At 36.2% G+C, this 15,271-nt stretch overlaps 1 protein-coding gene across 1 annotated transcript in view; it reads right to left on the bottom strand.

Annotated features, from left to right (window-relative positions):
- Positions 1-4,468: 4,468 nt before the first annotated feature.
- Positions 4,469-15,271, bottom strand: part of LOC132107262 (dnaJ homolog subfamily B member 6-like) — a 33,040-nt gene continuing 22,237 nt past the window's right edge. The window contains exons 9-10 of the mRNA XM_059513499.1: positions 6,061-6,228; positions 4,469-5,606 (exon numbers count right to left, since the gene is read on the bottom strand). Coding sequence (XP_059369482.1) covers positions 5,506-5,606; positions 6,061-6,228 — 269 coding nt within the window. The 3' untranslated portion in view covers positions 4,469-5,505. The remainder of the gene's footprint in view (positions 5,607-6,060; positions 6,229-15,271) is intronic.

Here is a 15,271-nt window from a genome sequence, read left to right on the forward strand (position 1 = left end):
ACATGGGGGCTATGGACATTTGCTCCCTTTTGGGACCTTCCCCTGGCGGATTTTCAATGTATTGCAGTTTTTCGCACTTCCGGGTAGGCTTCATTTTTTAGATCAGAATGTTGCCGCTTGGTCAGCAGCGGCAATCTCCCTGTCACTCAAGTAGCCACGCCCTTAATTATGCAGAACTTTAAGTTTTAATATAATTTAAACGGATGAGTTATAAAAAAAATTCACCCCCCTCACAGTTGTCATGAAGGGCAAAATGACCAAAATCATTTTTTGAACCAGGCTGTAAACATGTTTTTTCCTGCTGTAAAGTTGGGCATTTTAACATGGGGAGTCTATGGGACTGACTCCCTTTTGCAGCCAGCCTCAAGCGGCCAGTCGATGAATTGCAGTTTTAGTCACTTCCTTATTGGCCTCACGAGAGAGAGCGGGAGGTTGGCGCTCGGTAAAGATGCTTTTTTGTCTTTGTTTTTTTAATCAAGCAGCAGCACGTTGCTCATCAGTCATCACGCAAAATACTATATAAAGGATATCATTATTATGTGTTGTAATGTTACAGTAGTAATTTAGCTGAAAAAAAAATCGGATTTTTTTTTAATAGGTTTAGGGGGAGCTACGACAGACAACAACACAACCCTTACGAAAATTAACATTTTAATATTTAACTATAAATCCAGAGAAAATGGTTAATATTGTTTAACTGTGGTAACCAAAAATGTAAAATTATTTTACAAATGTATTTATTTAAAAATAAATACAAATCCATTTGCAAAAAAAAAAGGTTATTTTACTTTTATATAGGCTAATAAAAGCATGTTTAACTTTTGTAAGGGAAACACATGAATCGTTTACAGTATTAGGATTTTTCTATAAAGATATTGTAGTATTGTAGAGTATTGTTTGTAAAGTATAGTTTTGTTCAATCTTGAGTATTAAAGTCATAAGAGAGATGGATAACAGGGCAAAATAAAGAGACTGAAGAGAAAAATGGAAGTGAAGGTGCAGTTCAGGAGAGAACTTTTAATTATTTTGCATGTCCCCAAATTAAAGATTTAAACCTTTTTTTATGTCAGGTCCATACAAAAAATAGTTTTGTCCATGAACTGGTTTGTATGAGTTTGAATTTTCCAGTCTGAATTTTTTTCCCAGTCCGCCCCTCCTGTAAATTAATGGCAAAGACATGGTTTCATTTACTACACATAGGCCTACTGAAGCTCGCAGTGTTTTCAACCTCTGCCGCCTCAATATTCCTCATAATTCCTAAAATTGCTCTGTGTCACTTCATGTGCAGTTTACTTATTTTGAGAAAACTATCATCATATACAAAGAGACAGCAGTTTAAAAAAGAACACCAATATTTCAGGGGTTTATTACACAGAATATGTCACATGCTTATTAGATAACTGTATTTAAGTTGATGTATATGCTTTTATTTATTATTCTTTAATTTTCACAAATTTATAAAAGTAATCAAAAAGTACTCAAAAGTAATTAGTTACATTACTTTAATAAAGTAATTGAAAAAGTTACACTACTATTACATTTTAAACAAGGTAACTTGTAATCTGTAACCTATTACATTTCCAAAGTAACCTTCCCAACACTGCGCCATAGTGATGGTAGGTTCAGTGGAGGGTTTGGGTAAGGGGGATCATTTTGATTGCATGATTTAGAAACACTCAGCAGTTTGAAAATGCCCACAAGGTCATAAATGCCCACTTTTGCTCTGCAGAGACCTAAGTCTCGTTGATCTAGTTGGATTGATAGTTCACCCAAAAATAAAAATTCTGACATTGTTCCCCCTCAAGATGTTCAAGAGTTTCTTTCTTCTGTTGAACACAGCCATTGACTGCCATAGTATGGAAAAAATTATTTGTCAGTCGCTACCAGCAACTTTTTGGTTACCAACATTCTTCAAAATATCTTCTTTCATGTTCAACAGAAAAAGAAAAAAATCTCATACAGGTTTGGAACAACTTGAGGGTGAGTAAATAATGATAGAATTAGAATTTTTGGCTGAACTATCCCTTTAGTTTTAGGTAAAAGAAAAATGTGTGCATCCAGTAAATCGATAAGAATGTATATTTGTGGCATGTACAAGGTTACACTGTAGACCTGAACTGTTACAGTGTGAGATAGAGAAGATAGAGAAGGTAATAAATCAGTTACACATGGAAATCATCATGTGAAGTCTATGCTAAAGAGATCTCTGATGCTGACTGAAACCAATTGGGGCTAATGTAGAACCATATTGTCCTCAGGCAGAGACAGCGGAAAGTTGGTGAGTAAAGAGATGTAAGGGGAAAAAAGAGAAAATGCTCAGGAGGACAGGAGGAGATGGAGAGAAAGCAGAGTAAGAGGGAAAGATCTCACAGGGGAGCTGTGTGTTAGAGCATTGTTTACCTGAGATGGGTCGATGTGTGGGTGGTGAGGGGGCAGACTCAGATCAGATCTGTCTTTCCTTCATTCTCCATCTCACAAAGACAATGTTTTTTTAACACTGTAAGCCTACATTAGTGATTGCTGTTCGCTGACCAAGACAGTCTTAGTCATCACCCAGCATAAAACAGGAAATAATTCTAAATCACTTTTCAGATTGTGCCAAATGCCTGTTGGTATGCTTTAAGTGGAGCAGAATATTTGTCTATAGTGTACAGAAAACATTTGTGAAAACTTATTCACATTTTAATTATCTGCCGTACTGTGGTCTTAATTGCTGCAACTGACCAACCAGAATCATGCATTCAAGAGAGTCAAGATAAAGCAGTAAGTCATATGAGGCAGTGTTTAATAAGAAAATATTCTTCCTCACAGAAGCTGTTCAGCTGTTTAGCTATGAAACATGAAACAATTATTGGAGAGATCTCAGGAAACCAAAGGAGTGTCTCATATTAAGTGTTGTCAGTGATCATGAATTCACAAAATAAACACTACATGAAAAATGAGGTAAATCATTAACCCTAGCCCTATAACCCTAACCATTAACAGATAAATGAATCCTGTCAGTGCTGTTTCACCAATTGTTGTAAAATACTGAGCACCGAATACAAGTAACACTTTAATAAATATGAGCAAAATGATGCTAAGTGAACAAGTTTACAGTTCCAGTTGCCGATTCTGATTTGGATTTGAATTAAGGAAACAAGCAGGATGCAAAGTAGCAATTTGAATTTAAAATTTATTGATTCAAATACATTTTAACTAGAAAAACAAGTTTGTCAAGACAAACTTTGAATGTAAGCTTGGCAACTCTTTGTTTAAAACATTTATATAGATAGTCTGGATAATATTTTAGGTGAAATAAATACAGGATTACAGGTCATTTTAAAAGATAACACCACTTTAGTGTTTTCTTCTTTGCTGTACTGACAAACATCTCCACCTAGTGTTTCTTCACAGACCTCTCAAACACAACTACAGATATGCTGTGATTATGTGAAAGCAGTATGAAACTATTAAGAAGGTCAGTTGTAGCTACAGTATAAGTGTTTCTGAGCTCTTAGGATAAACTCTTTGCTATGTTATAGTTTCACCTCTGAGGCAGGAATTTAATTTGCCACTTTGTGTTGGACAAATCTTAGAAATTAAAAATCAGAGATCATGCTAATAATAACTGAACCAAGTCTATGCATCAATATAGAAAGAATTTGGAGTATTACTGTAAAATATGACAACACTGCAAAGATCCATACATGCCACATTTATAAACTGCATTTCATTTTGGTGAATTTTTCTTTTCTCAGTCAACAAGAACCACCTGATTCTGAAGCGTTCCTAACCCTAAAGATCTATATTAATCTGAGTTAAGACAGATTACAAATTTAAAGCAATGGAGAGAAGGTGAGCCACCGATATGACTGCAGCTGTGCTATCCAACAGAGTGTGTGTGTGTGTGTGTGTGTGTGTGTGTGTGTGTGTGTGTTTGTGTGTGTGTGTGTGTGTGTGTGTGTGTGTGTGTGTGTGTGTGTGTGTGTGTGTGTGTGTGTGTGTGTGTGTGTGTGTGTGTGTGTGTTTTACAAATTATTGATGTTACATTAACAGAACATATAAGAACATGCGACTTTCAGGCTTTATTTGGTGTACGCTTAAAAAAGGAAGAAATAACTAGACATACATGTTTCAGAAATAAGTTGTTTTTTTTTGTCAATATTACAAAGAAAAACCTCACAGCTGTAAGTAAACAACAAGCCATTTTCTGGTTAAAATGTTTTGTGTTGAGTGTTTTCCCCCCAAAACACAATTTATTAGTTATTGCTGTAGAGCATGACATATTCATGCCTTTGAAAAGTTCTCTATTAAAACTGCCTCAGTTCACACCACTACCATTTAACAGCTAAAATCTTCATCATCAAATAATGCATAAAGCATCAGAAAAAATTGACTATAACACATCAGAGTAGAAACTTTTTCATGTCTATTACTAAAAATGTGTCTTTGTAGGGCTTCATTTTTATTCCCTTCTTAAGGGTTTCATATTGAAAAAACAAAACAAAACACATATATGCAGTAGTCGGGGTAAAATTAAAGCCATGCTCCAAGTTCTGAAAGGACATAGCACATCTGGAGTTTTCTCTGAAATATTGATACAGTGCTTAAGACTGGATCAAAAGGCAGGCTGGTGAAACATGTTCTCTCACATTGGTGAATGAATAATTCAAAAATCTTTTTCTCCCTTGTCCTTCTCTCTTTCCTATCTCAGTGCAGCAGTCCGACCTGTTCTATATTCCCTCATCAATCTATCTCTTATTTGTCACGTCCACATTTATGCTTTCAAGCATTTTACATAATATATCATTCCTGAGTTTGTGCTCCATCTTCTAAAACAAAATGTATAAAGCGCCAAATCTATGGCAAACACAAACTTTAAAGTGCCCCACTTTTATGAATTATTTTCTTCATCAAAAATATATCAAAGTGCTGAAAACAGACATGCGAGTAACCTGAACATCATTTTAAAGAATAATGAACAGGTATATTAGGGCTATAAAACATGAATAAATGTATTTCAGTTGGGTTTAATTATGCTATGAGTGAAGTGTTTAGGTTCTCTCTCAGATTGCCTGTTTTCATTAATGTAGGGGAATGTCCTACAATATGCTTAAAAACCATGAATAAAACAGTGAGTGGTTGCTTTTTTATATATTTAATCAGGATAATGAAAGATAATTTGCATTACATGCATGGTGATGTATCGCCATGTGATTAAATCATATGGTTGGTTAAATTTCTTCATCCAAGAAAAAAAAATAGAATGGAGAAAATAGTTACAATGAGCTGATGTGACTGCAACTCTTTAGTTGGTCTTACTGACTTAACAACTCTAGATGAATGCAACATGTCAAAACAGAACACTGAGAAATAAACTTTCTATGTATGCAAATAAAAACAATAATTTGAGCATGTTTGACAGTATTTAATAGTCATTTGTCTTTATATATATATTCCCTTTTTTTTAGAAAATTAATAGTAAAGACAACACAAATATATGTTCATATATTGTAAAAATTGTTAAAACCACACCCCAATGCGAGGAGCCATTCTTGGCATCCGCTTCTTTTTGCTGTCTGAATCCTTCATCAATAGTTTCTTTCTCCTGGTGTCAAAAATCCCTACAAAAAAAATGTAAATGAGTTACTACAAGAAAATCTGATGAGCTTTGACTTTCCAACTTGACTCATATTTGAAAACATCCTTCTAATTGTTATAGACATTAACTGTGGCTCACAAAAGAGAAGAATTCAATCACTTTAAATCATTAACTCCACTGGAATGTTTTTGTTGGAGCCCATTTGGAAATTTGGTATTTCCAGATACTGGAGTGCTTGAAGCAGTTAAAAGCACATTGTATTAGCTATAAAAGTTGCCTGCTGAAATAAATTTCATGATCAAGTTGATGCCCTCTCCACCACGCTGACAAATCATACCTTTTAATACCTGACTCACTCATGCAACCTGGAAAAATACAAAACAGACAATCTTTTTGACAATCTCTGCATGAAACAGCTCTGCTCCTCTGATCCTGGCCTTTATCCTACAGGCACAGCATCCTGCTGGAACACAAACCTCTGGCAAGTCCCAGATTCTGCAGGCCTCTATCCTCCTCCTCCTCCTCCTCCTTCTTCTTCTCTGAAGGGTTCTGGGTCACATCTCGGAGGTAACGGTTGTTTGGGCCAGTGCCAGTGAGGGCATTCTGTCTGTGGCTTTCCTCCAATGCATTGTCATCAGAAATACCTGTGAGCAAGACCAGACACAGATCAGATGAATTCTATGAAATGTTATTATAATTTAACTTCGAATGCACACTCTAATATAATCCAGTCTTTAGAGTATTTATTTATTTTTACCTATTCATCTTTAGAATACTGGTGAGTATTTTTCATTTTTGGAGTATGAGAATGTGAGGAGTGGGGCGGGGCCGAGAGCCATGGGAGAGGAGTGTGTTCCTCGTTTTATTTGCTATTTAATATGCAATTTTTTAAAAACAAATTATCAACAACAACAGAAACCTCCTGTACACTTTATTATTATTTAAACACAAAACCGAAAAACCCAATAAAGAGTTACACAATAAATAGTACAAACAAACCCAAACAGAAGGAAGCTTGATATTGTGTTTCCTGGTATCGACATTGTTTATGTAAGCACTGCCATGATCTTTGGGCAATTATTTATTTAATTATTTAAAATCTAACATCATCCCCTTTGCTTCAGGGCACAAATTCTTTCTCATATTTTTCTGCATTGCTTTTGAGAAAAATATGACATCAGTGTACTGACACACACACAACAAGACACAAAACTGCAAAGTCTACTCCATTTTAATAATCTGTGATGATAATATTCAATGCACAATCAATCATTTTGTCAACCTTCATGAATTATGTTAATTTAATCACTGCAACGTATTGTGGAACGATATGCTATGGAACATTAGCAGTTTATAATAAACTGGGTTTAATGTTTCATTCATGTGAAATATCTATCAGTGCTCACCTAGAACCATAAATGATCAACAAACATGATCAGGTTGGTTGTTATTGAATTCCTGAAATGTCCCAAAAGCATACACATAAGGAATATTGCTTGTTTTAGAAAGACACAATCAGTATAATCTATATTATAGTGCTTTAACATTACTTTCTAAATTCCTTCCTCATGAAAGCTTATTTTATGCTATACTACCTCCATTCAGGATGAAACTGAGTTGATTGCATGTATGTATTCTGCTTGAATAGCCTCTGCTTCTAATCAAAAGTTATTAGATTTAAACAAAAAAATCGCCTTGCCACTACAATGCTGTAATGCTACAAAGGGTTAGTTTACCCAAAAATTAAAATTAGCTTGCGTTTTACTCACACTTGAGTCTTTCTATGTGTATATGACTTTCTTCTTTCAGACGAATCCAGTCGGATTTATATAAAAAATTGTTCGGGCTATTCCAAAATCTATCATTGCAGTCAGCAGGTGTTGCAGGTGTTGCAACAGCCCACAAGTCGTCAAATAAAGTGCGCACATTCATAATAAACGTCCCAGGGTGGTGAATAAAGACATACTGTAGTGAATGCATCTGTTTTTGTAAGAAAAATATCCATATTTCAAACATAATAAACAGCACCACCTCTGAGTTTATTTATAGGAGCAAAGGAAGCAAGAAGTTTCCTTACTTTACTGAAGGAAAACCTGTCTCCTCTTGGTCTATATCGAAATCCTCCAACATTTTTCTTAGCAAATTCTCAGTTTGTATTCTAATTCATGACTGTCGTTTTGTTTTGTTCTTTCTCCGCATTCATCACTAATCACGCAACACCGAAGTACTACGACATCCGCTGGAACTGCTTCCGCATATGACAGATAAAGGAAGTGATAGAAAAGTGTTTATGTTTGAAATTTGGATATTTTTCTAACACACGGATTCACTACAGAAGGCCTTTATTCACCTCCTGGAGCCAAGTGCGGCAAGTTTTATTATGAATGTGTGCACTTTATTTGACGACTTGTGGACTGTTCAACTGTAACACCCAATGACTGCAATGATAGAGCTTGGAATAGCCAGGACAATTTTTAATATAACTCCGACTGGATTTGTCTGAAAGAAGTAAGATATATACACCTATCTTGGATGACTCTAGGATGAGTAAAGCACATGCTAATTTTCCTTTTTTGGTGAACTTACCCTTTAATTCCCCAAATTGTTCAGTCAAAAGTTGTTTCTGGTTGTTTGGTATAATACAGTATTGAGTTTGTTTCTTATTGGATTTACCCTGAAATAATACATTTTGATATTACAATATATTTGGGGCGAGTAGTTTTCCATTTCTGTTCAAAGTCCTCCTGTTCAGTTTGTTCACTTTTATTCTACCAGAAGAGGAACTTTTGACTATGGATGGATGTGGGCGTGTGTGTGTGTGTGTGTGTGTGTGTGTGTGTGTGTGTGTGTGTGTGTGTGTATATATATATATATATATATATATATATATATATATATATATATATATATATTAGTTCAATCATATTTTTGTCTCTAACATTTTTTATTTTAAGGGGAGTTTTCAGTACCAAATGTTTGCTAGATATTTACCCTAAATTATGCACCATGGTGTAACCACTACACGGCTGTACAGCCCTACAATTAAATATATAAAGAAGGCTGTGTATTTCATAGTTGCTGGGAACATTTTCAAAGTTAATTACTTGTATTAGATTATGTTTTTTGGGGTATATACAATATTTAGTCTATTAAAGAACATTTTTAGTAAAAGTTGACATTAGAAGGTTGATTTGAAGTGTCAGTTTTTGCATTATTACTACGGTCAAACCTGGACACAGGGAACGCATTTTGTTACTCATACTAGCTACATATAATAACTTGAACTCCAAAATATATTACTGAGTATTTACGTACCATATTAACAGAGATCTGGTCTGTGGTCGAGTCATTTGAAAAACTCCACATTGATGTCAAAGATTGGCAGATTCAGATTCCAGTAGGTTTTTTGGCATGGTAAAAGGCTTTACACTGCCAAAGCAATGATAGCACTCTGATCCAGTGCTGTTGAGCATTATCAAATTTACAGGCAACAATGGGCAGCGAATCAGGCAGTGATTGAGAATGCTCTGGTCCAATGGCATTAGGCATTGTCAGATTGACAGAAGTCTAGCACAATGGTGTTGGGAAGGCACCGGGGGGAAAATCATATTTAGCGGTGTGTGGAGGTGCAGGGGTGATTCAAGAGGGATACCTTAGCCAATGGCGGCAGAGGGCGGCATTCGATGTAAAAGTTATTGCACCCAAAAGTAACTTAAATTGGAGTTGTATAACTTTGATCATAACTTTGATCATAAACAACCCTGTATTAGCCTGAACAGAGGCCTGTGTGTGAAACCTCTAAAATGTCACTCATTTCAATTTTAATAAGCTAGTACATATGTAAGGCATCCTCTATAGATGTTTTAGAGTATAAAGGTGGCATTATACTAAACCCAACAAAACTAAATTCACAATTTTCAGCAATTCAGAAGATGGTAGAAGAGAATACTGACATTTGATATTGCTTGACTCATTGTAATGTTTTTGGCAGCACAGTGTATACCATTTTGCTCAAACAAAATTCATCCTTGACTACTTAAAAAAAAAGAAAAGTTCTTTATTTTTTGTAATTTAATTAAAAAAGTAAACTTTTGTATATTCTAGATTCATTGCACACAAACAGAAATATTTCAAGAGTTTTAATTCTGTTTGTTACGACTTACAGCTTAGGAAAATAAATTCAGTATCTCAAAAAATTTGAATATTCCATTTTGAGCTTGATTAGTTTTATTAATTATGAGTATAAATACTGGGTACCTCCTGGGCTAGTTCAGAACATGCAACCACAATTATTGGAAAGACTACTGACTTGACTGTTGTCCAGAAGACAATCATCAACACCCTCCACAAGGAGGGTCAGCCACAGAAGGTCATTGCTGAAAGGGCTGGCTGTTCACAGAGTGCTGTATCAAAATATATTTATAGAAAGTTGACTGGAAGGAAAATGTGTGGTAGGAAAAGGTGCACAAGCAACAGGGATGACATCAGCCTTGGGAAGATTGTCAGGAAAAGCAGATTCAAGAACTTGGGAGAGCTTCACAAGGATAGGACTGAAGCCGGAGTCAGCGCATCAAGAGTCATCACGCTCAGACATCTTCAAGAAAAGGGCTACAGCTGTCACATTCCTAAAACCAAGCCACTCCTGAACCAAAAAAAAAAACAAGGAGAAAAAGAACTGGACTGTTGCTCAGTGGTTCACAGTCCTCTTTTCAGATGAAAGTAAATTTTGCATTTCATTTGGAATTAAAGGTCTGGAGGAAGACTGGAGAGGCACAGAATCCAAAGTCCAGTGTGAAGTTTCTGAAGTCAGTGATGATTTGAGTGCCGTGACGTCTACTGGTGTGGTTCATTATGTTTAATCAAGTCCAAAGTCAATGCAGCCATCTACCAGGAGATTTTGTAGCACTTTATGCTTCCATCTGCTGATAAGCTTAATGGAGATGCTGATTTAATTTTGCAGCAGGCATTTAGCACCTATGTCAGGGATCTAGGAGGGATGACCCAATTTCAGTGTGAGGTACTAAGGTTTTATTGACAAAACAGACTGATACTAGAGGGTAGTGAAGTGAACAATAGATAGCACAACAGGAAAACAGTAAACAGGAACAGCTAGGGGAGGCCACTGGGAAAGCTTCAGGAAACAACTGGCAGAATACTTGGCAACAGAGGGGACAGCAGAACCAGGCTGATGGAGAAGACCACAAAAGGCACCATAGAGCAAAGCTCAGACACTTGTTGACCATGGACTCTGAAACATACCAAGTGCCAGGTAGGTAGAACTGGGGCAGGACACACGGGGACAGGTCAGAAACTCGAACACAAGACTAGACAGGACAAAGCTCCACAAAAACACAAATTAAATTCAAGACAAGGAAAGATATAAGCCAATGAACTAATAAAAGGTTAAGTAACAGGATAAGAAATTACCAGTTTAACCAATTTAGAAAATAATCCAACAAAACCAAGAATCAAGACTAGAAAAACCAAATAAATATTACAAATAAAAGCCAAAAGCAAGAACAAACAAATGACTAAAACAAGGAGAAAGACAAAAACATAGAACTACAAGGACTAGACAAGGGCACAAGACCAACCAGACAAGGAGACACGGACACATATTCAGCCACATACAGAGACAGAGAGGGTGAGAATGACTACAGACCAGCAAACAAAAAAGAGTAAAGGGCACTATAAATAAGGAGGAAAATACATGAGGGACAGGTGAGCACAATAAGACTAACCAGGCTAACAAGGGGGTGTGGTAAAAAGGAAACAAGGAGGAGGGGCTAAAGGAGCACATGGCCGAGAAAACAATTAACAAAGCCATGTGCTGACACTAGACACAAGAAACAAAACATAAAACAAAGTGCAAAACCCTCACAACCTACCTACAGTGCCAAAACCACTTCCAAGTGATTTGCTGACCATGATATTATTGTGCTTGATTGGCCAGCCAACTCACCAGACCTGAACCTCACAGAGAATCTATGGCAGGGATAGGCAACTTCGGTCCTGGAGGGCCACTGTCCTGCAGAGTTTAGCTCCAACCCTAATTGAACACACCTGACCAAGGCAATCAGTGTTTTCGGGATTACTAGATAGAAACAGGCAGGTGAGTTTTTATGAGGGCTGAAGCTAAACTCTGCAGGATAGTGGCCCTCCAGGACCGAAGTTGACTATCCCTGATCTATGGGTTATTGTGAAGAGGAAGATAAGTAACATCTGGCAAACAATACAGAGGAGCTGAAGGCCACTATCAAAGCAACCTGCAGTGCCACAGACAGTAATTGCAAAAGGAGCCCCAACCAAGTATTGAGTGCATAATTAAATCTACTTTGGAGATCTTGAACATTTCTGTTTTGTAAATCTTTTTTTGATTGATCTTTGAGGAAATATTCAAATTTTTTGAGATACTGAAGCTGTAAGTCGTAACCATCAGAACTCAAACAAAAAACTCTTTACATTTTTCAGTTTGTGCATGTGCAATGAATGTAGAATATAAAAAGGTTTTTTTTTTTTATTAAATTACAAAAAAATAAAGAACTTTTCCATTATATTCTTTTTTATTTTTTTACATGTACCTGTACTTAAGGGAAATTGTACATATTTTCCCCATAAATATGCTTGTAACCAATTGCTTTAATATATAATTGGACTTGTAATCACTTATCTACTGTATCATGCAAATATGCTAATTAGAATATTACATGGCAAAAACATGTATCAGGCACCAATATTTCTGGTCTAGGAGGAATACAAAGGAGTAATGGTCATTTTAAGGAAAAAACAGGGCCTTTCTTGGAGTCAAACTTTGGTAAACTTTTGGTATGTTTTTAAGTACATTTGATACTACTGTAAACCACTGAGAAACGTTTTGTAAGAATTTTTTGGGGATCAAGACATATTTGCAGCTGACTATATGTATATATCAGATTTACTTTCTATTTACTGTTTACATTCAAACTATGATCTTTTTTTGAACCTTAAATACTTTTGTTGCAGCTCAGATATCAGTTCAACCAGGAATTAAGTTCCTACAATATTTTATCTGCTTTTTGTTTCAACTTAATGAATATGTTATTTAGCAAGATGACATTTTAATTCAGTACTAAGAATCAAAATAGGTAAAGCTACCATCGTGACCTCTCAGTTATTTTGGGTTATATTCAACAGACTTTTTAAATAATGTTTTCAGTGTCGGACTATACAAAGAACTACATATAAAAGTTTTGATTTGCAGTTGCTTGTGTTGTACTCGGACACTCCATTAGTTGTTGCTGTGGTGCAGGCCTCCAAAGCCACACTGATTCTCAGATTTCTTGAGGGAAATCATCCCCAATTTTGGTAGTTATTAATTATTCGGGATTTTAACTTCACATATGCTGCCCCCAAAACTCACTTGCAAAAGTCTTTATCAGGCGAGTAGAAGCCTTTGATTTAGTGCAGCTTGTTAAAGGAACTATTCATATACATGGGCACATTCTTGATCTAATAATGTCTCATGGATTCTCTGTGGGTGATATTGAGATATGCAACCACAGCTTTTCTGATCACAATTCTTCTATCATATTCAACACGCTATTGTCATTGAATGCTGCAAAACCTCATGTATTGACTCACCTGACGCGGAGGATAACTGCAGCTACCTCTGCTTCTTTTTCTTCACTGTTTGAGGAGTTTTCCCATTCTACTGCTCTCGCGTCATCTGAGTTCAGTCCTAATTAACTGCTTTATAGGTTTAACTCTTTTGGCACTACAATTTTGGATTGTGTGGCCAATGAAGACTAAACATCACAAGTTAACTCCTGAGCCATAGTAGAATAATACCACTTGGACATTGAAACAGGCTTTTAGAAGGGCCGAGAGGAAATGGAAAAAGGACAAACTACAGATTTCTTATGAAATGTTAAAGGATTCTCTTATTAAGTATCAGAAGGCGATGACAGTGGCCAAATCAGACTATTTTACGACTCATAGACCAAAATAATAATGATCCTAGAACCCTTTTTAATAACATCAATGCTGTATGTGTGTATCCTACAAAGTCAGTAGCTACGTGTGAGTGGTTCTGCCAGTTTTTTATTAATAAGATCTGAGATCAGACATAATGTACAGTACCAACAAATTGGTTTCTGGTGATCCTGCAGGCCATTTAAAATATACAGGTGCCTTTAGTAAGTTAGGTTTATTTAACTTTCTTTTAATAAATGACATTGTTAAACAACCCAACTCAAACTCACGATTGGGAAGCCGTGGCCTAATGGTTAAAGAGTCGGACTCCCAATCGAAAGGTTGTGAGTTCGAGTCCCGGGCCGGCAGGAATTGTGGGTGGGGGGAGTGCATGTACAGTTCTCTCTCCACCTTCAATACCACGACTTAGGTGCCCTTGAGCAAGGCATCAAACTGCCAACTGCTCCCCGGGTGCCGCAGCATAAATGGCTGCCCACTGCTCTGGGTGTGTGCTCACAGTGTGTGTGTGTTCACTGCTCTGTGTGTGTGCACTTCGGATGGGTTAAATGCAGAGCACAAATTCTGAGTATGGGTCACCATACTTGGCTGAATCTCACTTCACTTTCACTTTCTCAAACTAACTGGTTCACCCTTAGATATTATTCCCTCGCAGTTATTTAAACAAGTGTTCTATGTAATCAGACACTTTTAAATTTGATTAACATATGCCTCGAGTTAGAAGTTTTTCCTGGTAGTTAATAGTGGCAAATTTCACTCTTCTTATATAATTTTGACCTGTGGGGTCCCTCAAGGCTCTATTCTAGCTTCCATGTTATTTTCCTTGTATATGCTTCCCCTCGGATCTATAACTTATACAAGTTATCATTGTATACAGATGACACACATATATCTTCATTTGAAACATAAGAATGGATTAGACCCATTGGCCAGCTGCCAATTGGATGTTAAAGCATGGATGTCCCTAAAATGAGAGTAGAACAGAGATTGTGTTGTTTACCCCTTCTGATACACACAGCATACAAAAATCTACATCTTCGTGTTCTGGCACCTTATGCAAAGCCATACGTGAAAAATCTGGGTGTGGTGTTGTACAGTGCCTTAAAGGTTGATAGACAAGTCAACCAAGTTAAAAATGAAGTCCTTTCTATTTTTAATAATTTTGAAAGAATAATCCATGCTTTTATCACCACTAGGCATGATTATTGTAACTTTCGTTATTTGGCGATCAGTCAATCTTCCTCAAACCACCTTTAAAATGCGGCTAACTGTAGCTCGAAAGCGTGAACATATTTCCCCTGTCCTTCAGTCGTTACATTGGTTACCTGTGCACTACAGGATTCATTTTAAAGTGCTCTAATTGGTTTTTAAGTCTTTCAATTTAAATCTAGGTTAAAATCTTTTTTATTTGATTTGGGTTATTATTCATGATTGCATCTGCTTTGCCTTGTCTTGTGTTTTGAAGTTTTATTTGTGACATTGTCTTTTTTTTAATTGTTAATGGTTACTTATTTTGTACAGCACATTGGTCAACGGTAGTTGTGTTTAGTTGTGCTTTATAAAAAATTAAAATCTATATGCACTATTGTAAATGATGTCCCCAATGATACTAACAACACAGTTTTAAACATTTATTTATAACACACTTAACCTGCCATTTACAGACAATTGTGCATCACCCCACAAACACACAAATGTCTATGAGAAAACTGTAAAAGA

The sequence above is a fragment of the Carassius carassius genome, chromosome 2 (assembly GCF_963082965.1).
Source record: "Carassius carassius chromosome 2, fCarCar2.1, whole genome shotgun sequence".
Lineage (NCBI taxonomy): Eukaryota > Metazoa > Chordata > Actinopteri > Cypriniformes > Cyprinidae > Carassius > Carassius carassius.